Source organism: Lytechinus variegatus, chromosome 10 (genome assembly GCF_018143015.1).
Source record: "Lytechinus variegatus isolate NC3 chromosome 10, Lvar_3.0, whole genome shotgun sequence".
Taxonomy (NCBI): domain Eukaryota; kingdom Metazoa; phylum Echinodermata; class Echinoidea; order Temnopleuroida; family Toxopneustidae; genus Lytechinus; species Lytechinus variegatus.
Genome location: NC_054749.1, coordinates 6,798,384 through 6,825,862, shown reverse-complemented (window position 1 = coordinate 6,825,862; position 27,479 = coordinate 6,798,384). Strand labels below are relative to the sequence as shown.

The 27,479-nt window shown below is 37.4% G+C and overlaps 2 protein-coding genes and 1 long non-coding RNA gene across 3 annotated transcripts in view; 2 read left to right on the top strand and 1 right to left on the bottom strand.

Moving 5' to 3' along the window:
* Nucleotides 1-1,506: 1,506 nt before the first annotated feature.
* On the bottom strand, nt 1,507-13,422 carry LOC121422461 (toll-like receptor 3). Its single transcript, XM_041617528.1, has 3 exons — nt 13,156-13,422; nt 4,008-6,183; nt 1,507-3,493 (listed from the first exon to the last, which is right to left on the bottom strand). The coding sequence occupies exons 2-3, from the start codon at nt 6,156-6,158 to the stop codon at nt 3,077-3,079; spliced, it is 2,568 nt and encodes an 855-aa protein (XP_041473462.1). The 5' UTR covers nt 6,159-6,183; nt 13,156-13,422; the 3' UTR covers nt 1,507-3,076.
* Nucleotides 13,423-18,353: 4,931 nt separating this feature from the next.
* The window catches only part of LOC121422582, a 54,098-nt gene continuing 44,972 nt past the window's right edge, over nt 18,354-27,479 (top strand). The window contains exon 1 of the mRNA XM_041617732.1: nt 18,354-18,538. Coding sequence (XP_041473666.1) covers nt 18,525-18,538 — 14 coding nt within the window. The 5' untranslated portion in view covers nt 18,354-18,524. The remainder of the gene's footprint in view (nt 18,539-27,479) is intronic.
* Nucleotides 22,087-23,113, top strand: LOC121422182. The gene is made up of 3 exons (XR_005971128.1): nt 22,087-22,096; nt 22,482-22,601; nt 23,074-23,113. It is a non-coding gene; the product is annotated as an uncharacterized LOC121422182 (long non-coding RNA).

Below are 27,479 nucleotides of genomic sequence, written 5' to 3'. Positions count from 1 at the left end.
TGCAAATTGTAGTATCCAGAATCAAGGCCAACACTTCTGTTTTTTTTTTTTTTAGATTAATCGATTTTCGACAAAGGCTGTTTTTTTTTTCATTGAAAGGCTTTTGACAAAAGATTCTCTGCCTAATAGATAGCGCCTGCGTAGTGTTTGCGAATACTACCTTTTGTGAAGTAACCCAGGGGCGGATTCGGGATTTTCCAAAAGTGGAGGGGGCACAATTTCCCGATGAAAATACAAAAAAAGGGTTTCCACTAAAATTGAAGGTAATTTCGTCCGTGGAAAACTTGACAAGCCCCCAAAAAGTCCTCACTTTCAAGGGGGAGGGGCGCACAATTGGGTAAACACGGTATTCTAATATTAAAAATTTGAATTATAGTTTACAAGCTGCCCCCCCCCCCTCCCCGGATCCGCCAGTGAAATAACCCGCGGATCCAGGGGGAACTTTATTTTCTTTTTCAAGATAATAGAAAAAAGTTTTAAAAAATAAAGGCAAAAAGGTTCTTCACTCCAATCACAACCCATGATGAAATTGAAATTGGAATATTTTTTTTTTTGCTTATCACAAAGTTTATTAAAAAGTTGGCGCGATTTAATTGTACCCCACCACTTGCTGGTAAATTCTTGATCTGCCGCTGGGTATATCACCGATGAACTCTAGACAAAAATCTAAAACCAACAAGGTTCTTGTACTATAGGTTCTATGTGATACAAGGGAACACTCCTGTTGGAGTGAAGTCTACATATTATATCGTATGTCTTCTTCTGGAGTGAACTGGGCATCTTTTAAAGGAAATTAAACCTTTGGAACAAGTAGGTTTGTGTTTAAACAGAAAAATCAAAGAATAAGAACAAAGAAAGTTTGAGAAAAATCAGACAAATAATAAGAAAGTTATGAGCATTTGAATATTGCAATCACTGATGCTATATGGAGATCCTCCCATTGGCAATGCGACAAGGATGTGTGATGTCACAAGTGAACAACTTTTCCTGTGATGGACTATACAAAATACCTCCCAAATGTCTCTTTCTGTTTTTTCTTATGGTGATACAAACTCTTCATCCATGATGTATTCTTTAAAAATCTGTATTGCATGCTTTCCTATAGAAAGAACACATGACCTTCTGATAGATGTGACAAAAGAGGCAGTTTAAGTGAAATATATATTAAAGTAATGGGGAGTTGTTCAAAAGTGACATCACACATTCTTGTCGCATTGCCAATTGGATGATCTCCATAGCATTAGTGATTGCAATATTCACATGCTCATAATTATCTCATTATTTGTCCGATTTTTCTCAAACTTTCTTTGTTCTTATTCTTTGATTTTCTGTTTCGACACAAGCCTATTTGTTTCAAATGTTTCATCCCCCGTTAAACACTTTACCCCCCCAAAAAAGTGGTAAATTCCACCCTCAAAATATTCAAATCACATTTCAAAAGGAAAGAGATCGTCTTACTCTGAATGGAGTGGGATCATGATTGCGGACAAGATAAGCTCTATAACATCAAGGTTCAATGTAATATAACATTTACAATAAAAACTAGCTAAAGCATTATAATGATTACATTTATAATAAGAAATCAGTTAAAACTTGCACTAAAAAAGGGGGTGGGGGAAACCCCACCAGCCCCAGAAGAGAATGAGCTGACACCGGAAACCTATGTTTTGATACACAGGGTTGGTATGACGGTCGGGCGCATATAGGGAGTTCGTGTTTAAAACTCACCAGGATACAGCGTCAGATTTAAAATGGGGTCTTACACACTCCTTTCCGAGTAATATATATATATATATAATAGTACATATTACAAATAACAAACAATAAATATGACTATTCTAATAGAAATATTGAACACAAAATGTACATAAGCTGGCAGTGTTGTTTAAATCGGTGCTATAAGAATGAAAGATTGTGTCTTATTGAGAGTTTACAGAAAAATGTATTTCGGCTCTAAATATTACGTACGACATAATACAAAATGTAACTTCATTTCATGACTATGTCGTCTCTGGGGAGTAGACGTAGAGATTTTCAATACTTTTGAATTGAAAACCAAATAATAATGTGACAAGAATATGAAGTCAACAAGATCATGAGAGATGATGCTTAAATTATATATTGCACTAAAATGATATTTCCTTATCAACAATAATGATTAGTAGCAGAAATATTGTTAGATCTGCTTCACGTGAAACGAGTCACCTTGATATCTGCGTGCTCATAGAAATGCAGAATTTATTATTATGGAACATTTAAAAATCATTACCACTTTTCTCCCCCCCCCCCCCCTCTCTCTCTCGGATGACAGCGTTCATATGAAGTTCCGTTTGAATTTAACAGGTATATCACCTCAAATATTTTTTCGGTTAGAAATCTAGGCTCAATGGTAACATCTTAAATGGGGAAACTTCATCCGATGTGTCAATACGTGCACTAGGTGGTAGGTCTACACTCAGTGCTCTAACCCCCTTCACGATTATCATGAAAAGAAAAGACAATAATAACTCAATATCGGCACTGATTTTTGTGGATTGATGTGAATTTAACAGATAATTAATGATGCCAAAAAAGCGATGCCAGTGCAACAACATGACGGCTCGTAAGCACAATCCAATCCAAATGTCATTTGATATAGCGCCTTTTACTTTCGGCTACAAAGCGCTGCGCACACACTTCTCCATGTCTGGGCCACTAAAAACAATAATTAATAAGCACACAGACCTAAATATACATTGTAATTACTCGGATATGTGCTTATTATGTAGGCCTACAAAGTGACAAAAAAATTAAGTTATGAGCTGGACTTATTTTTATTGTTTTCCAAAGTGCGACGCTCCCAGTCGCAGTTTAAAAATGTGAAAATCTGAAAGATTCCTCGTATCGGCGCTTTCTGAATGATCCGACCCCCTCATTGGTAACCAACAATTTGTCGTCAAAGATCATTCGGGCTGAAGAAGTTACACGTTGCAAAAAAAAGAAGAAGATAAAATAAGTCCAGCTGACAAGTGTTTTTATTTTCTAATAAGGACATGATCAAGTCTACTTGGATTATTAAGAATGTTTACAGACTTTGCTATATGCTGACGTTATTATTGACGCGTAATTCCGGTTCCCTCAGCACGGTACGTAGCTTCACCCAGAAATCGTTTCTTCTGACGCCCGGTTCGTCGGGCCACGCCAGGTACGTCCGCTTCATCATCAGCCTGTGCAGCTTGTAGTACTTGGTGAGTTTCTTCTCGGGGATCTCACCGAGGGCGATGATGATGAGGACATCGCGATCGATCAGGTTGGCCATCGCGAACTCCCGTTCCATCTTGCACCAGTGGCTGTCGAGGTAGTTGGTCGACATGATGCAGAGGGTGAAACGGCTGCTATCAACGGCCTCGACGATGCTGTCGAGGATCTTCCTGCCCAAGATGAAGTCGCGATCGTGGAGACACAGCCGGAAGCCATTTTCACCTTCAAGATTTTGAACCAGTTCATTTTTGACCTACCGGATTATGAAGCAAATAAAAAAAAATATTGCAGACTGTTATGCTTTAGGTGTTCTTTTCTAAATGAATGGAAGGGGAGATGCAAGCGGATTCAGAATTATACTATAATAGACATCTATACGTTCTATGATTCTTTTGAAAATCAATTTTGATGAATTCGAACGTATATCAGTAAACGTAGGCTATTTATAGAAAGGGGCGGATCAAGAATTTTCCAAAGGGAGAAGGACACTTTTGTGCAGGAAAAAGTTGACAAGCAAAAAAAAGTACCCATCAAGGGGGAGGTGGAAAGGGCCAGATGTGCCACTACCTGTAAACGCCATTGATTTCTAGAATTGTGTGAATCTCAACCAAGCACCGATGTAATGGAACTCAGTTTTTCATTCTTACTCATTTCACGTGACTTACTCGATCGTTCGCATATTGGTTTCAATCTAGCACTGTTGTAGGAAAACGGGAGAGTTACAGAGAGAAGCTATTTTGTAATGTGGTGAGGGGAGAAATTCTTACCCAATCCTCATCCTTGCTGCTGAAAGATACAAAAGCATCATACAGGAATGGTCGATCCTCTCCTTTGATACGCTGATACTTTCTCCTCCTTGCATTGACCAGGTTCCAGCAGTAGTTGATGTGGAACCGGAACTTTACGGACAGACCGACGATGACGAAGACCATACCCGACCCGACGCCGATGATGATCCAGATGTAAAACGGTAGTAGATGGTCACAGTTGAGACTTTCGGGATGGAAGTCCATGACGAGTTTCCCCCGCATTTCCGGTGGCGACGCGCATTTCATGTGGCTGCTGTCATTGACATGAACCTTGGTCACATCGAGCCAATTCCTGAACCACTGAAGATTACACCCGCAGGAAAAAGGATTTCCTGAGACTGCCAGGATCTGAAGTGATCCTTGTAAGGGTTCGATGAGCGTCTGGTTTATAAGGTTAATCTCATTGTACCCAAGATCCAACGTAGTCAGTGGCAGGCCATCTAAGATGCCATCCTGGAGTTGTGATATCTTGTTGTGACACAGGAGAAGGGTTTCAAGTTCGGGCAGACTACTCAAGGAATCATTCGGGATATTTTGAAATCCGTTGAAACACAGATTCAAGTGTTTGAGCCGTCGAAGGTATTTCAAGAATGGAACGTAAACAGTCTCATTCCACATGTTATAAAGGTTATTGTGTTGGAGGTATACCGTCTCGAGGTTGGACAAATTCGAAAGAGTGTCCTTGTGAAGTGCAGCCATGTTGTTGTTGCTTAAATCAAGTTTCTTAAGGCTGGATAATTTATTGAAAGGAGATGGGACAACAGTTATATTTTTCAGGTTGGCTAGATTGAGATACAGTGTCTGGAGATTTTTCAATAGTCGAAAAGCATCGGGCGATAACGAAATATTACGGTTGACCCCCATATCGAGAACTTCTAGCGAATCAAGGTCTTTGAATTCATCACCAATGAAGTTTTGTTCAATCTTATTTTTCGAAATTTTCAGGTAGTGGAGATTAGAAAGGCCAGTAAATCCTCCTGAAGCATCAATACGTTTTATCTTGTTGTTGTCTAGGTAAAGTGTCTTAAGTCTCGTGTTGGATAGAGAAGAAAACATTCCATCGGTAATAGCTGCGATATCATTGCCACTAAGATCAAGGGTTACTACAAGCTCAAGACCGGAAAATGCTGTATTGCTAATGTGAGCCACATGACTGCTCTGAATAATCAGAGATGAAATATTCGAGAGTCCTGAAAATCCTGAATCCAAAGTTGTGATGTTATTAAACGAAATGTCAAGCTTTTCAAGAGACGAATTGCGCAAGTACTTGAAGTTGTTGCTGTTCCATATTTCAAGCCCAATCTCTCTGAGGTAGAGAGCATCGACTTGGTAGTCTGTAAGAGCTTCCGCTAAAGAGGGTATTGCAGCAGGACGAAGTCCCTTTGAGAAATCAAGTTCAGCAATCGATGCTATAGGGTGAAAAACGCCACTATCGATAGCTGAAATCTGATTTTCGGTCAGATCTAGAAAGTCAAGATTACAATTCAGCAATGCCTTGAAATCTTCATTCTGTAATGATTGGATTTGGTTTTTTCCAAGACGTAGTTCCAGAAGAGCAGGAAAGGCAACGCCGGGTGTGAAACCTGCAGACTGCAGGCGATTTGATGAAACATTTAGCGAGCGCAAATGGATCAACTGCTGCAGAGCTAGAGGAAGTACAGTAAAACCGTGGTTCATGTACGATAGATCAAGGACCTCTAGAGCAGGTAAATGCTCGAAGGCATCGTCTGGAAGCTTATCTCCTATCTGGTTATGACTGAGCGACAGGTACCGCAGCTTCGCCTGGTCTTTGAAGAAATCTGATTGAAGCTTGGAGATGCTGTTATGGTGGAGCTCCAGGGTGACTAAGTTTACAAGGCCGTGGAACGATTCGTTCGTGATTACATGGATGGAGTTGTAGGAGAGGAGAAGGGTCTCGACGGTCTCTGGAAAACCAGAAGGTATGGTCCTCAGGTCCCGATGGCGACAATCTATAAAGGTATCACTGACGAAAATGCATTCCTTCGGGAAAGGCTTGATCCCCGAGGTAGGTGATCCTTTGGTACACTGAGGAAGTAGACCCACACATAGGCTCAGGTAGACAACTATGCAGATCACCATTAACTTCATGGCTACTCCGATGATTGGTATACACCTGAAAGTTCAAAGACAATAATGGAACAGATGAAAGCGTGCTTCCAAATTATGAACCCTCATAAAATTCAAATAAAATTGCTCTTATTCGAAGTTCGATTTCAGTTCCGATGTCCTGGCTATCTCCAAGAAAGTGATGATGGCAGTAAAAGTTAAGTCACAAGGTTTGGAAAACAAGAATCTCGAAAATTAAATACTTTGATTAGAAAATAAAATGATTAAATGTCAATAGCAGTAGTAATTCAAAGGGCAAAACAAGCTTCCAATATGACTACGGTGATTTTTTCTCTCGGAAACATTAAACAGGTTTTGCCGAGTTCCGCATAGAAAATATCTATAAATTTTCCCATACTGATAAAGAAAACCTCTTTTTGCTGCGTGCAACATTTCATGACAAATCATTTCAAAAAGAAGACGACCTGGTATGTCTTGTCCAATCATCGTTCAAGTATCAAGTGTTGGAACTTAAATTACAAGGCACTTAAATGAAGAATAGAGAGCAAGCGTGGGAGTTTCTGAAAATAACCGCATGTATAGAATTCTAAACAGGAAGGAATATAGATGAACACTTCGCTTCAACAACTTCCTTGTTTATAGTATACGATACATATTCAAGTTTTAAGTTATCAATGACAACTGAGAGTCTTCCCTGATTCACGGTGATTTAGGTATAAGCATACCTCGAGATTAAGGGGTGAGAGAGAGAGAAAGTAAAAAGTACTTTCTTTTTTTGTTTTAAATCATATTTATTTCTTCCTCATATCACATGTAAAAAAATATATATATATATATAACATGACATTAAAACTTAATTGTTTCAAGTTAACACATTAACATTTTAACATGGTGAGAAAAGGAATGTATATGAATTTCAAATGTAAACTTAAAATTAATCTGCTCAAATTTTTTTAACAACTTATAATCACGAAGGGATAAATACAGAACAGAATCCGGGTACAACAGCAAAAATCTAAATTACGGAAATAAACTTATAATCTGTATATAAAACTCAAAATTCTCCATACTCTTCAATCAAACTGATTAATGAGGAAGTTATATTAATAAAAAAACATACACACAACTTAAAACCAGACCCTTAGCTACACTTAACCCCCCTACCCCCATAAACTACAAATAAAGAATAATAATAATGGTAATAAAAAAAAAAAAAAAAAACCTAAGTGGTGGAAGACTGTGAGGCTGATTCGTCAAAGTGCTCCCATTTTCTTAAATGAAATGCCAAGGTTCCCCTTTCCGTTGCAAGCCGTTTCTCTTCTTTTCTATTTTCAATTAATTTATCTCTAATTTCCTTTACATTTGGAGGTAACCTCTTTTCCCTACCATGGAAGATCATGAATTTTATCAAAATCATAATGTGGTTTAATAATTGTTCTGTTTTTACATTAGTCCCATTTATTCCAATATGAATTTGTTTCCAAGATATTCTCCTAAGAAACGGTAAGTTTAATTTATCAGCACATTTCTCCCACAGTCTTAATTATATTACATTCAAAAAATACATGTTGGTATGTTTCTTCTGAAGTATTACAATATGAACACAACCCATTTATCCGAAGTTTGAATCTGTGTAGATGATGGTTCGTATAGACTATTCTATACAATAATTTAAACTGAAACTCTCTCAATTTGCAAACTAATGTGCACAACCTTGGTCGAACAAAAATCTTTTCCACTTCCTTAACTGTTATATTATAAACTTCCATTAAGTTATAAAAAGCAGAGCTAATTTCTACCTTATTGCTAATTTGACTTCTATAAACCATTTTTGCATTTATTTCTTCAAATTTATAAACTTTCTTTGTAAATACTATTTCTAGGCTGAGGCCACAGTGGATAGACTTCCTTTCCGGCTGAACATTTCTTTTCCATTCATGAGGAATTATTGAATATATTTTTCCAATTTTTATAATTTCTTCTTTACTTAAACCCTTTAAAATAAAATAAGCATCCTTTTTCAATAACCCTTTTTCATCACAAATATGGTGAAGTCGATATATGTTTTTCAAAAACAAATTTTCATCAAATGTTTTGCCATCCAGCTGAATATATTTATTGTTGTACAAAATTTCATTTCCCTTGTAATTCTCTTCTGCTTTAACATAATTTTTCATATCCGTCCATGTTTCTATTAAACTTCGATAGAAGGTAGGTAGCTTAATATTCACACTCTTGTCCCAATAGTTACAATAAAAAATCAAATTACCTCCCATTGGTCTCATCAAATATTTGAAGTATTTTTTCCAATTAATACCTTGTTTTCCTGTAACAAGCCTTTTTATCCACATTATTCTCTGTGCTTTCACAAACAGTCTGAAATTCATCATTTTGAGCCCCCCTTGCGAATAGTCTAAAGTTATTATGGTATTTTTTATTTTTTTTCTACCTTTCCATAAAAAATCAAAACTTATTTCTTCAATCTCACTATGTACCCACTCTGGAACTGGCATCAATGATGATAAATATATCAATTTGGAATAGCCATATACTTTCATTAATTGAATTTTTCCCATTAATGTTAAATCGCGTTGCTTCCACCAATTAAATAATTTTTTAATTTTACTTAGTATTTCTTTGTAGTTCATTTTTTCCTTGATATCTTCGTGTATCGAAAAATAAATTCCTAATATCTTAACGATATCGACTTGCTTCCCAAAAGGAAAGTTATGAGTGGAAAACTGTGGGCCTAAAAGTAATATAAACGTCTTGTCGTTGTTTATCTTTAATCCTGATATTTTATAGAATGCTTCAAAAATGCGTTCAGTCTCCTTAAATGAAGGTAAGTCTTTAATAAAAAGCGTTATATAATCTGCGTACAAAACTTGTTTTAATTCTGTATATCCAAAACGGATCCCTTTTACCTGATGATTATTCCTAATCATGTGAGCTAAAATTTCAATACACAAAACAAACAGATATGGAGAAAGAGGATCTCCCTGCCTTACTCCTCTTCCAACCTTAAAGTAACCTGTCGATGCGCATCCATTTATAACACAACTTTCAGTATTAGTATAAAAATATTTGCGAAACCTTGGTCCAAAATTAAATGATTTTAGTACCTTATGTAAAAATAAATGTGACACAGAATCAAACGCTTTTTCGAAGTCAATGGCTACCAAAAAAGCCCTTTCTCTATAGAAAGAAGTATGAAAGATCATATCATCTATTATTCGGATTGCTTCTCCAATATTTCTTTCCCCAACATAGCCCAGCTGATCAAAACCTACAATTTCCGGTAAAACTTCTTGTATTCTCTTTGAAAGTACCTTAGATAAAATTTTGTAATCTACGTTTAGTAACGAAATCGGTCTGTAGTTTTTAATAAATTCTGGATCTTTGCCGTCTTTGTGTATCAAGGTAATAACTGCTTGTCTTTGAGAGGCTGATAATTCTCCCAATCGCAGAGCCTCATTAAAAGATGCAAGTACTAAATCTCCAATTACTGACCAAAATTTCTGATAAAATTCTACACTTAAACCATCATTTCCTGGAGATTTGTTGAGTGTCATACCTTTCAATATCTCTACACATTCTCTTTCAACGATTGTTCCTTCACATAAATTTTGTGATGTATCATTTAATTTTGGTATATCATTTAATTTTGGTAGGTTACCAGGAAAGAAATTTAAAGTGTTGTCTTCTATAATATCTGTTTCCTTATATAGTTGCCTGTAGAATGATTTTATTCCTTCAATAATTTCCTTTTCGTTAGTAGTGATATTTCCATCTATAATTAATTTTTGTATTATACTGTTTTTCCTATTTGATTGTATTAACTGTTTAAAAAATGCTGTATTCTTTTCTCCACTTTCATATCATGAGGACCTTGAACGGACTTTCAAACCTTCATTAACATAATCGTAAAGTGAACTTAGTTTGTCTTTTGTCTTTAAAAAAATAATCGATCATAGTCTCGAGATCGATCACTAAGCTTTTTGTTTAAGGGCACAGAGGAAGTGTAGATAAACTGCTTACCTCTACTTTCGATTGAAGATCATGATCATTTACGCATAGAGACCTGTAGGTGTTATGCGTATTAAGAACTGTACTGTTATTATCATCATTCCCAAGAATTGTAGACGAAAGCGAAACTAATCGGGGTGGGGCGACAGTGTAATAATTGGATAATATTTTAAAATGTAAAATGATTTAAACAACGCTGTTTACTATGTGAATCGCACAGCAGTTGTTTAACCATTTCAAACAAGTGTTTAAAATCTCACACAACAAAGTTTAAATTTGGATATTTAATTAGCTATAATTTAAGCATGTTTTCTAAGATTTTAAAACCCTTGTTTAAACTGTTTAAACTACTGTGCGATTCACATAGTAAATAGCGTTGTTCAAATTATTTCTAACAGTGTTGTTAATTCTCCCCCTCCTGATCCATTCTCCTCTTCTATTTCTTCTCATCACCCTTCACACTACTTAAAAATCATAGGGGTGGTAGCACCTCCACTTGTGGAACCCCTTTCCTTAAATCATGTACTTCCATGATAGCGCCAGTCAATTGCCACCGCGGTAACTGTATAATTATAAGGGAGTAGTTCGTTCAGCTCAGAGGATGATTCAATAAAGCCCGCCTTACACTATGCGATCCGATACATATTTTTTTTTTAAATAAATCACATTTTGCATTAAATAAAAAAGTTTCAAAAACATAAACCACTTTGGTTGAAGTTCGGCATAATGTTAGGAATGATGAAAACGTTATTTTGCTTTGCCGCAAGCCCTGTTGATGGAGTAAAGTCCAAATCGGCTTGAAGTCGCAGTCGATGATGACGTCATTACGATTTGGAATTGAATTTGCATTATTCCCTTCATTGAGGCTCTACCTACATTGAATTTCGATTTCAGTAGTCCTACAACTATTCTGATCTCGGATCGCTAAGATTTTATTGGTTGGAATGTTCATGTCAAATTTTATTATGATTTCTTTGAAAATCGGATCGCAACGAATCGCATAGAGTGAGCCGGGCATAACAGAGTAAAATGTATTGTCAATGGGCAAAGAAGTCGACTTTGTCGAAAATTTGTGAATCAAAACAACACTTGAGTCCTTGATTCTGGACAAACAACATATTTACAAATTTTGGTCAGCTCTTGAAACTTGGGACAAAAAGAAATTTTCGGCAGGATTCTTAGTTGTTCTTTTTCATTTGACGGGGATGACAAAACAAGTACTCGAAAATAAAGGAGAATGAAACCTTTGGAACAAGATAGCTTGTGTGAAAACAGAAAAATCAGAGAAACGGATCAACAAAAATTTGAGAAAAATCGGACAAATAATTGGAAAACTATGAGCATTTCTATATTGTGATCACTAATGCTAAGGAGATCCTCGAATTGGCAATGCGACAAAAATGTGTGATGTCAATTGCGAACAACTCTTCCCATTACTTTAGTATATATTTCACTTAAATTGCCTCTTTTATCACAACTATCAGTAGATCATGTGTTCTCTCTATAGGAGGGCATGTAATACAGTTTTTTAAAGAATACATCATGGATAAAGAGTTTGTATCACCATAAGAAAAAAGCAAAAAGAAACATTTTGAGGGTATTTTATAGTCTTTCAGAGGAAAAGTTGTTCACATGTGACATCAGACATCCTTGTCGCATTGCCAATGTGAGGATCTGCATGGCATTAGTGATTGCAATATTCAAATACTCATAACTTTCTCATTATTTGTCCGATTTTTCTCAAACTTTCTTTGATATTATCCTTTGATTTTTCTGACTCCATACAACCCCACTTGTTCCAAAGGTTTCATTCCTACGTACGTTGCTAAGCGATAAATCGTACTGTTGGTCGGGGTGTGTTTGAACATGTGCTACGTTTAAATTTCTTCCATGTTGCCTCAGAGATGCAGTAGACGACGCCATGACTGGGTGCATCCTCGGCAGCTATATAGACAACATTAATCATGCGAACTTTGCATTCCACCGATATGATTCCAATACATATACCAGTTGCAGAAAATTATCTTATACTGTAGTTTTTATTGAGTACTTCATGGTTATGTACTTATATATTTTTTGGCGGGCTGGGCGGGTAGTATAGTGTCGGGGGTGGCACAAAAGAGGACTAATTTTATGAGGGGTAAGAGTTTAGCAGTTGAAGTAAATAGTGACAAGAAACAATGTAGTTATAATTCAATGCAAACATAATTCGAATGAAGTCTTGAACCGCGTTCCTTTCATGTTACATGACTTGCCGTGAAGAATAAACTTGTGAATGAACCCCTAATTCAAGATGTTTTGAGATGCATTTCTTCATCTCCTTCTCCGATATTCTTTGTCGCCTCCTACTTCTTCCTGCACCTTTTCATTTCCTTCTTCTTTCCCTCTTTTTCTTCCTTCACTCTTTCTTACAATCTTCTTCTTTTTTCTCCTTCTTGATCTTCCTTCTTTTTTTAGCAGGGGTAGGGGGCAGGAAGCGGACATTTTTTGTGAAAAACACTAAAAACGACCAAGCTTGTATATTGGGCGCCTTTGCATTTTGTAAAGTTAAAAAGCATTTTGTGCATACTTATGGTGAATTTTTGAAAACATTTAGTAAAAAATGTAACTTTTCGAAATTCAAAACTGCCTCCCCCTCCCCACCCCCCGTACGCAGCGGGGCGAATTTTGCCTGAAAATCAACTTTGTGATATAAATTTTAGAAATATGCGCAAAAATAATGGTCACCCCATCATACCGTACATGCAAAAAATATGTCTCACACCCGGCGCTTAATCGAAATAACCTGGCTGCTGCTCTTTAATATCATATAATTATAACATTATTGCTGTCTTTCTGTCATTTTCACTGTCGTTCTCACCCATCAAACATTTGCTAATTTCCTTAATTACTGACCCTGCATTGCATAGACTTATCAGGGAATTGCCATAACCATAATGATCAATCGAAACCAATTTTATGACAGTGCGCAGTGCGGTTACAACAAGCTTACCTTGGTATCTTTCTCGGAAACTGTCAATTTCCTCCTGGCTACTGTCAAACCGTCTGCCACTTTTTTATATGAAGGCCTAATGGTAACAAATTTGAGGTCCGTACCTGCGAAAAAAATCTCAATATGGATAAATTTCTTTCAGCGATTCCGTCCCAAATAATCGATAAAAGAGAAATAAAAATGTCGGGGAAAATGTTGCAACGAACGCCACTGATGTTGTGAGCTGTCTGTATGTGTTCGGAGCTAGCTGGCGGCGGGCGCGGCGCAAGCCCAGTGAGAGTAGTGGGAATATGATGCATGCAGATCGTGATGCTGGGGATTCCCCACTAACCTTTGACCTGCAACTGGCTCGTTCAGCGTAGTCTGCATGCACAGACCCTGATTGAAACGTTGATCAACAAGCGGGTCTTTGCACAGGACTAGTGCAAATGAAACTTGCCGTTTCAATGCTATATACAGAGAGGGTCTTCAAGACGCAAGACATTGTAGGCTGCGCATTCAGACCATTAAAAGGGAAGTTCACCTTGACTAAAACTTTATTGTAAAAAAGCTGAAAGAATAAAACAAAATTTTGTCGAAGTTTTGGAGAAACTATCAAAAAATAAAAATAAAAAGTTGATAGAATTTTAATTATTTTATTTTTTATTTCTAATGATAAAAAAAATCAATGAAATGTCATTTTCTCAGAAAAGTGAAATTGGCTCTAATTGTTCCTTCAGTAGTCAATACACAAATCATTTCACACGCGCTCCTAATGAAAGGAAATTAAAACAACCCATGTCATCACGAACCGTTAAAAAAATGAAATTTATGCATTTTATATTACATAAAAAATAGGGCAACTGTTCGTTTATCACAAATCGAAAAACGTTAAATTCTAATAACTTTCTTAATATTAATGGATTTCCTCAAACATTCACCCAAATTTTGTAGTACAATTTTTTTCGTTTAAATAGTGTAAACTTCACCCTATAATTTGAGTGAAGGCTTTGTATATAGCAACAGTACAAGGCTAGGTTTCTGATGATGCGATTTCACCCATATTTGGGGCCCGACTACCTGCTGAAGCATGCAATGATAGTAATTAGTTTATTGTCATGATCTCGAAAAAAAAAGAAAATTGATTTGATTGAAAAAAAATGTGGTGGGGGTCTTTTACAGGGCGCGGTGCCAGCGAATTTTGATAAGGGAGGGGGAGGGGCAGAGGGTGGCTCAACTGTGGCCCGCTTTTTCTTCAATGAATAATTCTGAGAGGTACATGATCTTTCTCCCTTCTTTCTCTCCCCATTTCTTTATCCCTCTGCTCCGCCAGTGTAGCACCGCCCCGGTGCGACTTATGGAGCTGTGTTGGCCCGATAGCACTAAAACGATGGTAAATCTACATCAACCAGGGAAGGCGATCATGCGGAGCGGGCGAGAGCACAATGCCCCCACTGTTTGAAGCACTGAAAAGGTGCCCTTTTTACGCACAAAAATGCCCCTCGTACGTGTTCTGTGCCCATTTCACCTGAGAAGGACCTTATTTATGTGTTAACGAATGCTCTATTGCGTTCTCATAGGTGCCTGTTCTTCATAATATCACGTAAGTTGTCCTTAAAACCACTATTTTATGAGCGCCCGATTTCTTTACTTAGCGCTCTTCAACCAGTGCTCTCTTTAAAATAGCATAATCCATTTCAAAATATGATTTTTCCCCTTTCAACTCTTCTATTTCTTTTGATAATAAAAAGATCGTCAATTTTAACCTCTTATTAAATGCCCTATTTAATTTGTACTTTTGATAAATGCTCCTTTTCTTTTCTAGTTTGTTCAAAATGTTCAGTCTGTTAACCGGTGTGTGTTTTGGCTTAGTTGGTAAAGCGTCAGTCTCACAACCGGGAGGCCGGGAGTTCAAACCCCGGCCGGTCGTGTCAGACCAAACATGAGAGTTGCTGCTACTCAGTTTGGCGTTCTAACGATTAAAGGGATACAGCCTCGTCGATGTGGCGCTGCACATCGGCTGTCGGGCCCACGATCAATTGGGCAGTCAATTTCATGTCTATTTCGAACAATAAAATATGGATTTTCATTTTAAATCAACAATAGGCGCATTGGGAACTTATCGCTGCTGAATTTTAGCTTACCGTCTAAACAACAATAAAGAAAATCGATGACATCGAATTCGGGTGTAAGTACGAACATATCTCTACGATCACATTCAAAGTTTTACTTATATGGCGTCATGTTATCTCAATTATCAATGATTACGATACAGGTCTATATACATCACGTTTGTAAACTCTCAATAGACGCCCGGGAGAACTACGGCATATCAATACTTTTGTGCATTCAACATAAATGCCGAACCTGACACCACCCATTGTATCGGGGGGGGGGGGGGGATTGGGCGAGTGTCTATATACTCTGATCGAAACTATTTTTTTTTCTAGTCAAATTTCCCGTGACAGATATAACCTTCATTTTGTAGTGCAAAACTAAATTAACATCAGTACCCACACTGTAAAAACTGTGGTGTTGACACCAATTGGTGTTAATAGAGGACCACACCCTGAGGTGTTAAAATAACACCCTAGAGATTGAATATAACACCACAGAGTGTAAATGTAACAACCATAGGTGTTGTAATAACACATATAAGTGTAAAACTAACACCACCAATTTAACACCGGGTGTAAAATAACCGGTGTGGTCCTGTATGTACACCGGTTAACACCACAGTTTTTGCTGTGCACAGTAAAAAAAAAATCGTTCCCAGGTCCCTGGTGAGTGTGTTTATGTGTGTTAAATCTAAACGGAGGCTGCATTTAGTGTCATGCCACATGGTCTAATCTCACTTTGTCTACAGCCAGGTCGCCTTCTAACCATTCAGGGCACCGTCTTACAAGGAGCTGCGATTGATCCAATCAATCACAACTATGGACGGCCAGCAACGTCATCATCTAATATGCATGTCTGTTCAAAATGTTTTCTAGATATGAATGTATATATATCCATAAATTCATTGTTTTCTTGATAATTTGGTGTGTCGCCTTTTGTTTGTAAAGGACACTTTGAAAATTGTATGTAGAAATTATAATTATGGATGGATTTCCATAGAGTTACGATCGATTGGATAAAAAAAAACATTCGTATGACGGGGCCCGGGTTTTTAAATACCATTCAGCACATCGATTTTGTCTACTTTCGAGTTAGGATAATTCTTTAGTCGATACTCTTCATTTCATATGACAAAATAATAATAAACTAACGAAAAGACTAAATTAACCCGGCATTCGAGTTAACGATAAAGTGGGTATTGATGGGGCAAGTTTTAAACCAAGTTTAGTGAATACCAAACAGTAATTGAACCAAATAGTCAGTAGGCAAAATTAATTTGGCCCATGAGGTACCTAAGAAGAAGACCAGCTAGGTGTTTTGGTAACCCGACACATGCTCCGGCGACGATTGCTCCGGTGACAAATGCTCCCCCAAATGCGACATTTGCTCCTCGACATTTGCCCCCCCGATATTTGCTCCACCGACATTTGCTTCGCCGACTTTTGCTTCGCCGACATTTGCTCCACCGACAGTTGCTCCGCCGACTATTGCTCCGCCGACAATTGCTCCGCCGACAGTTTCTCCACCGACAATTGCTCAACATTTAGCGACAGATGCTACCCGAACGACACATGTTCCGGAGACAATTGCTCCGCCAATATTTCGGGGCTGGGGGAGGGGGGCTATACTATAATCCCCTTTATATAGGCCTACACCAACCCTACGTAAATGCAGTTCTCGCTGCTTTAAAGAGAAAAATGACCATGACGCAGTGGGAACTGCTACAGCGTTGGCAAAAGCAAGAACTGTCATCAACGTGGCATAGTTTGCGACGCAAGCATTCTGTTTAAACTCCAAAAGTAATTCATGCATGACCAAACCAAACAAGATTTTTAACCAAAACAAATTTTCCCAGTCTAACACCAGGCAATGTTTAAACGTCATTAGTCATTGTTATATGAACTTAATTTTGTATTGAAAAGAAAAAGTTAAAAACAGATTAAACAATGAAATACCTAGGCTTTATGATAGATGACAAGTCAATTTAGAATATATACTCTAATAAAAATAGGTTAGTTTACAATTCTATTAGAGGGGCTACGAAAAAGTTAGAAGAATAAACAATGAAAACAGATCAAAATAGATAGGAGAAAAAGGGAAAGGGTGTAAAAGGAATAGGAATAGAAGTCACTAGGGATGGATAAATATAGAGATTTTGAAACAGGAGAGAGAGGGACGGGGGAGGTGGTTTTCAATGAAAGAAAGGAGAAATAATCGAGATAAAAGCGCTGATGGGAAATTTAATTTGAGCAAAACTATTTCGCTCCGCTGAGCAATTCAATTAGGAATATTAAAAATACATAAAATAGTAATAATGACCATACAGCTTTGGAGAAAAAGCGTTGTTATTTTTACAAAAAAAGAACAATAATTTTTTGGTGGAGCTTTTATCAGAGGAGCATTCGGGTAATAATAATATTCCGCATTTATAATCATAGCGCTTAACGCATCAGAATGACGTCTCTAGAAGCGCTTTACAGATATATCATTACTCTGGTAATCGGATCCTTGCATGCCCGCATACAATGTATGCACCTTCTCCACTCCCTGAGGAGCAGTCCAACAAGAATCCCAAGACCCAATTGGTCAATAGGAGAAAATACAGATGTCAATATCTATCATATCTTTGTATAATAAAGGTAAAATAAGCAAAACAACAAAAAAGTCATGAAATATCACATCCCGATCCCACGTTCGCTGATTCTTGTGGTGCTAAAATAGTTAATTTGTTCTTTGTCTTATCAAATTAACTTTACTGGGGACTTGGCCCTCGTTCTATTTAAATTTGGCATATAGTTCTTATGAACCCTACTTTCAGGTGCTCGTTAAAGCGAAATGATTTTCTAGTTTAAATTTTTGCTATTGGGAATCAAAACGTATAGTCTGATTTGGAGCCTATAGAATAGGGCCGACGCCACTGAACTGGAAATACGTGGAAGACGTGTTCACCCCCACCCGAACTGGAAATGCGGAATATGGAATTTCCAGTTCAGTGGCCGACGCCACCTATCATACCCATCATGCCCATAATCATATCGGGCGTAAATTTTTATTGTGTATACACATCACGCGTCCGCAGCAACGCAACGTGCAAGCGCAATATTAATCAGGGAGAGGGATGAGTTGGTAGATATCTCTCTGTTGTGGTTGTGACTGTCAGCGTTTACCAATTTCGATACTCGTACTCGCAAAGCAACCTGCTTCAAAGCTACTCGATTTGACTCGGATTTTTCTTTCTAAAATAAATACTAGAAATAGCGGAAGTTACGGAAATGAACGCGGAAATGTAAGCATGTGATCAAGTAGTCATTTGACTGTATTTCTGTCACGTTTCCATTGTGTACACATTGCATTCATTTTGTGTGTATGCAAACGTCGTAACTGTGAGTGTGACATCCTGTCTTGACGATGAGTGTTATCCGATTATTATACAATGTAACAAAAAAATTGGGTTACATTTAACCTGCATGAGGGTAATAAAATGCCCAATGTTGGTTGGACACAAAATTACCCTCTCCCTACTACCACTGCTTCTACTACTACTACTACTACTACTACTACTACTACTACTACTACTACTACTACTACTACTACTACTACTACTACTACTACTACTACTACTACTACTACTACTACTACTACTACTACTACTACTAACTACTACTACTACTACTACTGCTACTACTACTACTACTACTACTACTAATTCTACTACTATTACTCCTTCTGCTACTACTCCTATTAGACAGGCTAAAATTTCCTTAACCCCGTACTATTGGTGGGGCTAAATGGCAATTTAGCCCCACCTATAGTACGGGGTTAAGCTTAGCCCACTTTCGTTTTACACAGCGTTTTTGCAAAGTGGGCTAACCCCACCTATAGTACGGGATTATTTGGCCCTGCAAAAAAGCAGGGTTATCCCACCAATTGCGGTGCTAAGAGCAATAGTACGGGGTTAAGATCGCATGTGTAAAACGAAAGTGGGCTAAGCGCTCCCATTCATGCCCCGCAACAGAGCCGGCCCTGTTGTCCAATCAGAGGTAAGTATAATGAATATTCATGAACAGCGATCACGGCGATGAAAAAAAAAGCGCGCGCCAGAAGTCAGCGATTTTGGATATGACCCGAATGACCCAAAGACCTTATTATACAGATATTGACTAATTGGGTGTGTAATATAAACATTCTTTGGACCGCCGGATTTATATTTTCCCGAGGGTTATATTTTCCCGAAGCGCGCAGCGCTGAGGGAAAATATGATCACGAGGGAAAATATTAATCCTTTAGGCGGTCCAAAGAATTTTTTTTTACACATCCCATCAGTCAATATCTGTTATATTAGATAGCCTTTAATGATGTAGATAAAAATGGCCTAATGATGCGTGCAGCCTGTTGTTTACGATAGTCACAGTGATTGATGGAACTGGTATAGATCTAGATGTAACTTTAGTCTACTACTACTCTAATGCAGTGAATGGCCCTTTTCTAATCAAATCAAGTTTGTTTTAGGCCTAGCCATAGATCTAAGTTAGAGTCCAGTCCATATACTTTAGTCCCACATATTTTATTTCCGTGTAGTTGGTAACATCTAATCCACAAGAGGGCGCCATACACGTAGAAAAATATATTCACGGACCGGTTGGTCAATATATTCATCGAAGGTGGACCGGCTGGGAAAATACACGGATTTCGATCATATCACGTGACGCGCAATTGACCAATCGCGCTTTGCTATCTGTCTTGGCTATCTAATATAATATATTACTAGACCGAAAGCTGCGCGCGCGTTCAACACAAAACAAATCAGATTAGGCTCCGCCTACCGCGATCACTTGAAGACAAAAATAAGCCCCCATTGACATTCATGAGCGTAAATATATTCATAATCCACCCTTTTAATTGGCTAAGAGCGTCATTAATACGCAATTTCCCCGATTCTTTGTCATCGATACTAGTGGTATCGTGTTACAGAATTAATTATTCATTTGACCTCATTACGTCATCTAATTCATTCATTCTGAAACTTTTCTTTCCACACAAAAAAGGACATACGAACACTCCGGTGAGTACGTATAAACTGATATAACCACATGAATTCAGTGGACTATTTACAAATTTCACACTGTATTTTGTGATCATAGGTTATTTCTCTACCAAATTAGAGAGTCTGCTATCATTCTTCTGTTAAAGGAAAGCAGAATTTGGTCTTTGAAATTGAAGTAAGATTGTCATCGTCGCCCAGTGCAGCCTGTGGGCTGCTTGCAGTGTTGCGGTTATGCCGCTGTGTTAACCACATGTATTTTGTACGGGCTCCTAGCCGATTCAATTGGGCATCGAGAGAAATTCGGGCCGGTTTGGTTCACCTCCAATTAACAAGGACCAACCCACGATTGATTAAAACAAGAAGAATGAAGCTTCTTTTTGTACACTGTAACGTTAGATCTAGAGGGAGATGGAGGGAGATCTGCAGCTATCTTCAGTAGATCGAGACCCAGTCAGGAATAAACTGTGAAGTGGAGTGTGGATGAAGATATATTGCCTGTCATTGTGTCAATCCTCACTTTCAGTTTCAGATATCAAATTTATTTTGCATAACTTCAGGCTTCTGCATTAAGCCCCCACCCATTTTAACTTATTGTTATTTATAAATATAGTTAGACTATATAGACAAAAGCTTCAGTCTATATTTTGGTTGTTCCGCTGAACCTAGTAAAATGTCAAAAATTGTTGAATAAATCCCCAGAAACGATGGTTATTCCTGTCTAAGAAATAATATGCTGCAGCTCTGCATGTTTGTCTTATTATCAATAGATCTAGGACCTAGATCTAGATAGGCCTAACGTTAGATCTAATTTCTAACTTGGTTAAGAGAGGATCTTGTGTTGCTTATTATTTTAGACTTATGCCGTTACGGTACTTTACTTTTATTCATCGATGCTTTCTAATTCTAGGCCAACCTAATTCAAATCTAGTCTAAATTCAATCAAATCAAATCTAAATTATACTTTCCCAACCCGCGACACTTACCCCCAGGGCTTATGATCTAGGTCTGTAATTTAGGCCTAGATCTAGGTCTGGGCCTAAACGACTCCATTTACGTGTACGAGTAGGCCTATGCCTGTCAGTGTCAGTGGACCAAGGACTAGATCTAATCTTGGTCAATAATGGCAATGAAGTTTAAACTTTTAGCCTGGAATAAAAGTCAGAGTCAGACATCAAATCCATATAGGCCTAGATCTCAGTTTAGAACCAAAGCTTTACTTTGTAGGTCTAGATAGATCGAGAGTCCATCGTTACTATCTAGACCTACGAGTAATTTAGATACGCGAATGCTGTTGCACAGCTCTGAGTCTTGGACTAGATCTATACTTTCTTACAAATAGATCTAGACCTAGTGCATGAGATGAAATTATGTTAAAGTCAAATGAAATAAGATTCGGAAATAAAAAGATGCAGATGTTTCTTTTTATTGGGGGGGGGGGCTGACATGTGAAAAAAATTTAGAGAAACCTAAAATTCAGAAAGTGAGGGCCAGAAGTAACCAATATTACCTATGGCCGTTTTGTGCATTTTCTAAAATAAAATTGAAGGATGTCATGCAATTCTTTTTTTGATGAAGGTTTTCACATTTCAGCTCTTACCCAAATCCCTCCCCTATACATACGGCCATGAAAAATATCACTCCTTATTATTGTACTCTCTTTTCTTTCACAATCAGGTTGAGTTTGAAGAACAAGAAAAACAGGTTGAGTTTGAAGGACAAGAAAAACAGTATAGAGGTCTACCTATATGGTTCAAGATGATGATCATAAGTGCATGCATCATTTCGCAGATTCTCATCCAGGTATAAAAGTTAAACTAACCCATTCAAAATTACAGATACATTACATGCATTGAATGTTAACCATGTTTACATTAAATAAAAATAACCTGAGTCACAAAGAGGTAGGATCTGTACTGAATATACACTTCTTAAATATACAGGCTCTCGAGTCTAAAGTAGAACCAATGTCAAAAGTTATGTACCTTGGGCAAATTTATAAAACAAGGTCATGTCCTTGATCTACTAGTAATTAAATTGCCTTTTTATTTCCTATTTGTTTATGAACAGAGCAATATTTATTTTTCATGAGTTACATTTTATAAAATTCATTTTATTGATTCTTTAGTGTGATATTCATATTTCATATTTGTAGATTTATGATTTTTTTTTACATTTTGTCTAATAGGATGATGCAGTTTGACAATTTCCATGGAGGTGATTGATGATGATAAATAATTGGTGAAGTAGGCCTAATAGAACAGTGACTGGACCACAAAGAGAAATACAAACTACAGCAGTTATAGGAGTGAGTGAGTTAGTTAGTGATTATTTTTTAATATTGGAGGTTGTTCACATTTTTTTGGCAACAAATAGACCTGCCTTTGAAAAACCCATTTCAATTTTGTTTTTAGATTATAGTTAGTGTCGTTTTTAATTACAGATCAAAATATTCTGTGCAACAAAACATATCAACTTTAATTCTTACAATTCATATAATTTACATATGTTAATTTATATATTGATATTTACAAGAAATCTCTGACATTTTTTCAAAGTATACATGTAGTTAGAATGGAGAGTGGTATGTAAACTGCGGAGAACATGTTTAAGTGATATGCTTTATAGAAGTACAAGTTTATAATTAGTAGAAGTAAGATTTCCTATGTTATGTGTTGAAGAAACATATATATGCATAGTCTCACTTTTCTTAAAACATTTATGTGTTATAAATCATGACAATTTAATTGATTTTCTTTCTCTATTTTTTCAATCTGCAGGACTGGTGTAACAGATGTTTTCATTCAAGAAATCCAACAAGTCAACATTGAAGACTTGGGAACCACGTGATGAAGATGGAAAAGGTTTTTTTCCAAGTCCAATTTAAAAAAAAAATATTATCACAACCCAAATTCATGACGTATGAAATTTCTTATTGATTTTTATTAAAACTGGTTGCAAAAAGAGAAGCTATAAACATACAAATAGGAGCGGCGGATTGAAGTTGAAAGTGGGGGGGGGGGGGCACAGGGAAAATGCTGTTTTATGTGAAATTTTTTAAAAAGTTGCGAGCGAGCAAAATTTTGACATTTTAAAAACAAATATCCAATTTTGTTATAGATTTTGACAAAATATTCAAAATGATATATTCCACCCTTTGCTTTCCTTTTTCTTTTTTTTTCTTAGTCGTGATTTTTTTTCTTGGGGGGAGGGCAGAGCATTGGCGGCGGAAGGCAAAAAATTTAGGGGGTCCACCTGAATTTTTCCACCTAAATCTTAAGAGACCACAAAAATTTCCAGCAAAAAAAAAGGTTGTCAACCACAATTTTAGGGGGGGTCTACCTGAATTTAGGGGGACGCAGGAAAAAGAATTGATGAGCCAAAAAAAAAAGATTCTCAACAAAAAATTTAGGGGGGACTGTCCCCCACCTCAAATTTAGGGGGGACAGGTCCCCCTATCCCCCCCCCCCCGCTTCTGCCGACTATGGGCAAGAGCCCTTCAAGCCCCTTTCCCCTCCATCTGTACGAAACTGCTTATATACTCCACTCACATGAATTATTAAACTTAATGCACAAAGCATTTCCTTCAGAAGTATATTATAGAAATGAAAATATTGTTTTCTTGTTTCAAAGGGCACTTGTCATGGTGACCATAAAACAGATCCTTCTCAGGTGAAAGGGGAACAGAACAAGTTCTTTAGGAGCATTTTTCTTTGGTAAAAGGGGGCAGTGATTCAAGAAAGGGCACTTTCAAGAAGGCGAGGGGGCACTTTGTAACACGTGAAACGGGCCCTCAGATGGAAGGGCACAGAACACGATGGGGGGGGGCATTTTGGGGTAAAAAATTGCATATAAGGAAGAGCAATAATTGGTATTACCTAAAACAGGTTCTCATCAGGCGAAAGGGACACAGTACACGTTCGTGAGGGGGCATTTTCTTGCATAAAAAAGCACTTTTCAGTGCTTCAAAAAGTAGGGGGAATTGTGCCCCCCCCCCCCAGCATACAAAAACAAATTTCTTTTGGTTCAAAGTATTAACATACGCTTAAGAAAAAGGTAAAGCTTAATCCTCTGATAATGTGATTTTTTTTTCTGGATAATTAATAAAATTCACCACTAACCAGAGAATTCCTTCATGTCTTTCATTTGTGTTCATATAGTATTTGTACAGAGCTAAAATGAAAGGGATTTGGAATTGGCAAAATTCAAAATGAGATCGAGAGAGGGAAAGAGTGATGAGAAGTGGGTCGAAAAGAGATGAGAAAAAATGGAGGGGCACATAATTATGAAGAGATAATTTAGAGGGAGTGGTGAGAGAGCTGATGTTGGAAGTAGGCACAAAAGGGGTGGAAGAGAAATAAGACGAGATTTTTGGAAACCAGGAGACAGATAACAAGTGGGAAAATACGAAGAAAATATATGAAAAGTTAAGTTGCAAAAGGGGCTAGGGCCACTCCAAGAAAATCATTTTTTTATTCTCCCATATTGCAATATTCTTATGCGAAAATGAATTTTCATGATACCCTACCATTAGAAATTTAAAATTTGGTATAAAAGAAATCTACTTATCTTCATATTTTTTTAAGATATTATTTTCCAGAAAAATTATGTATGGACCTAACCCCTTTTGAAAAAAAGTGAATTTTCTTTTTTTAGTTCACTTTTTTTATGGGAATTTCAACTTTTCTATATGGTATCATCTTATAGAGCTACTAAAAATCAATTAAGACATAAAAATCAAATTTGATTAAAAATGGACCTAACCCCTTTTAAAAGTGAGCTCTTCATATGTAGGAGAAAGGCGGCACAAAACAACATGTTAAAATGATTAAATGAAAAAAAAAACAGAGTAAGAAATGCTGGAGAATAAAGGAGACAGGAAACGCCAGAAGAAAGCAGGCACGGGGATCCATGAAGATTTTTTTTTTCACTTCTCGAAAATTGTAACAAGAAATGGCTCTTTTAGTGGTAAAAGTTATTTTTTTTTCAGTATTCATACTCAACCAGTGATAATGAATACAATCATTGTAATAACCATGATTTGCCCCCACCCCCACCTTTTTACCTAATCGCGACTTGATCTACTCTTTTCATCTTCCCTTTTAGAATTAGCATAGGCCTATAAGACGCAATAAAAACATTGTTTTGTTTTTAAGTGATATCGCTTGTGATATCGATACCTTATAAGTCGCAACGTATCGTCTCAGATTTGCGCTTGCTTGATTCGCTGAATCCTTCGCGTCACGAGGGCGTAACAAAATGAATACATTAATGAATTTTCCAAGTTGACCTTTCTCATTGCGCTGATGTGCGTATTGTCTAATACACGAACAAAACCACAGTTGACGAGGGAGCATCGCACGAAATTAATATTAATGGGCTTATTTTAGCTTCTAATGGATTAAACAAAATCCGATCCTACGTTCGCTGATACTTGTGGTGCTAAAATAGTTAAGTTGTTCTTTGTCTTATCAAATCAACTTTACTGGGGACTTGGCCCTCGTTCTATTTAAATTTGGCATATAGTTCTTATGAACCCTACTTTCAGGTGCTCGTTAAAGCGAAATGATTTTCTAGTTTAAATTTTTGCTATTGGGAATCAAAACGTATAGTCTGATTTGGAGCCTATAGAATAGGGCCGACGCCACTGAACTGGAAATACGTGGAAGACGTGTTCACCCCCACCCGAACTGGAAATGCGGAATATGGAATTTCCAGTTCAGTGGCCGACGCCACCCATCATGCCCATAATTATATCGGGCGTAAATTTTTATTGTGTATGGTGTATACACATCACGCGTCCGTAGCAGCGCGCAACGTGCAAGCGCAATATTAATCAGGGAGAGGGATGAGTTGGTAGATATCTCTCTGTTGTGGTTGTGACTGTCAGCGTTTACCAATTTCGATACTCGTACTCGCAAAGCAACCTGCTTCAAAGCTACTCGATTTGACTCGGATTTTTCTTTCTAAAATAAATACTAGAAATAGCGGAAATGTAAGCATGTGATCAAGTAGTCATTTGACTATTTCTGTCACGTTTCCATTGTGTACACATTGCATTCATTTTGTGTGTATGCAAACGTCGTAACTGTGAGTGTGACATCCTGTCTTGACGATGAGTGTTATCCGATTATTATACAATGTAACAAAAAAATTGGGTTACATTTAACCTGCATGAGGGTAATAAAATGCCCAATGTTGGTTGGACACAAAATTACCCTCTCCCTACTACCACTGCTTCTACTACTACTACTACTACTACTACTACTACTACTACTACTACTAGTACTACTACTACTACTAACTACTACTACTAATACTACTGCTACTACTACTACTACTACTAATTCTACTACTATTACTACTTCTGCTACTACTCCTATTAGACAGGCTAAAATTTCCTTAACCCCGTACTATTGGTGGGGCTAAATGGCAATTTAGCCCCACCTATAGTACGGGGTTAAGCTTAGCCCACTTTCGTTTTACACAGCGTTTTTGCAAAGTGGGCTAACCCCACCTATAGTACAGGATTATTTGGCCCTGCAAAAAAGCAGGGTTATCCCACCAATTGCGGTGCTAAGAGCAATAGTACGGGGTTAAGATCGCATGTGTAAAACGAAAGTGGGCTAAGCGCTCCCATTCATGCCCCGCAACAGAGCCGGCCCTGTTGTCCAATCAGAGGTAAGTATAATGAATATTCATGACAGCGATCACGGCGATGAAAAAAAAAGCGCGCGCCAGAAGTCAGCGATTTTGGATATGACCCGAATGACCCCTCAGTGCGCTCGTGAATATTCATGAGCTACCAATAGTCCGGGGTTAGCGAGTTTCGTGTGTAAAAAGCAAGCATTCCTTATCCGGGGTTAGCAAAAACAATTTGGCATGTGTGAAAAGGAAAATAAATAGTACGGGGTTAAGGATAGTACGACGGGGTTAAGGATAGTACGGGGTTAGCGATAGTCCGGGGTTAAGAAAATCCTGTGTAAAAAGCCTACTACTTTTCTTTTACTACTATTACGTCTACTACTTCTACTACTACTACTACTACTACTACTACTACTACTACTATTGCTACTTCTACTGCTATTACTACTGCTACTACTACTACTACTACTTCTGCTGCTATTCCTACTTTTACTTCTATTACGCCTACTACTTCTAATACTACTACTACTACTGCTACTAC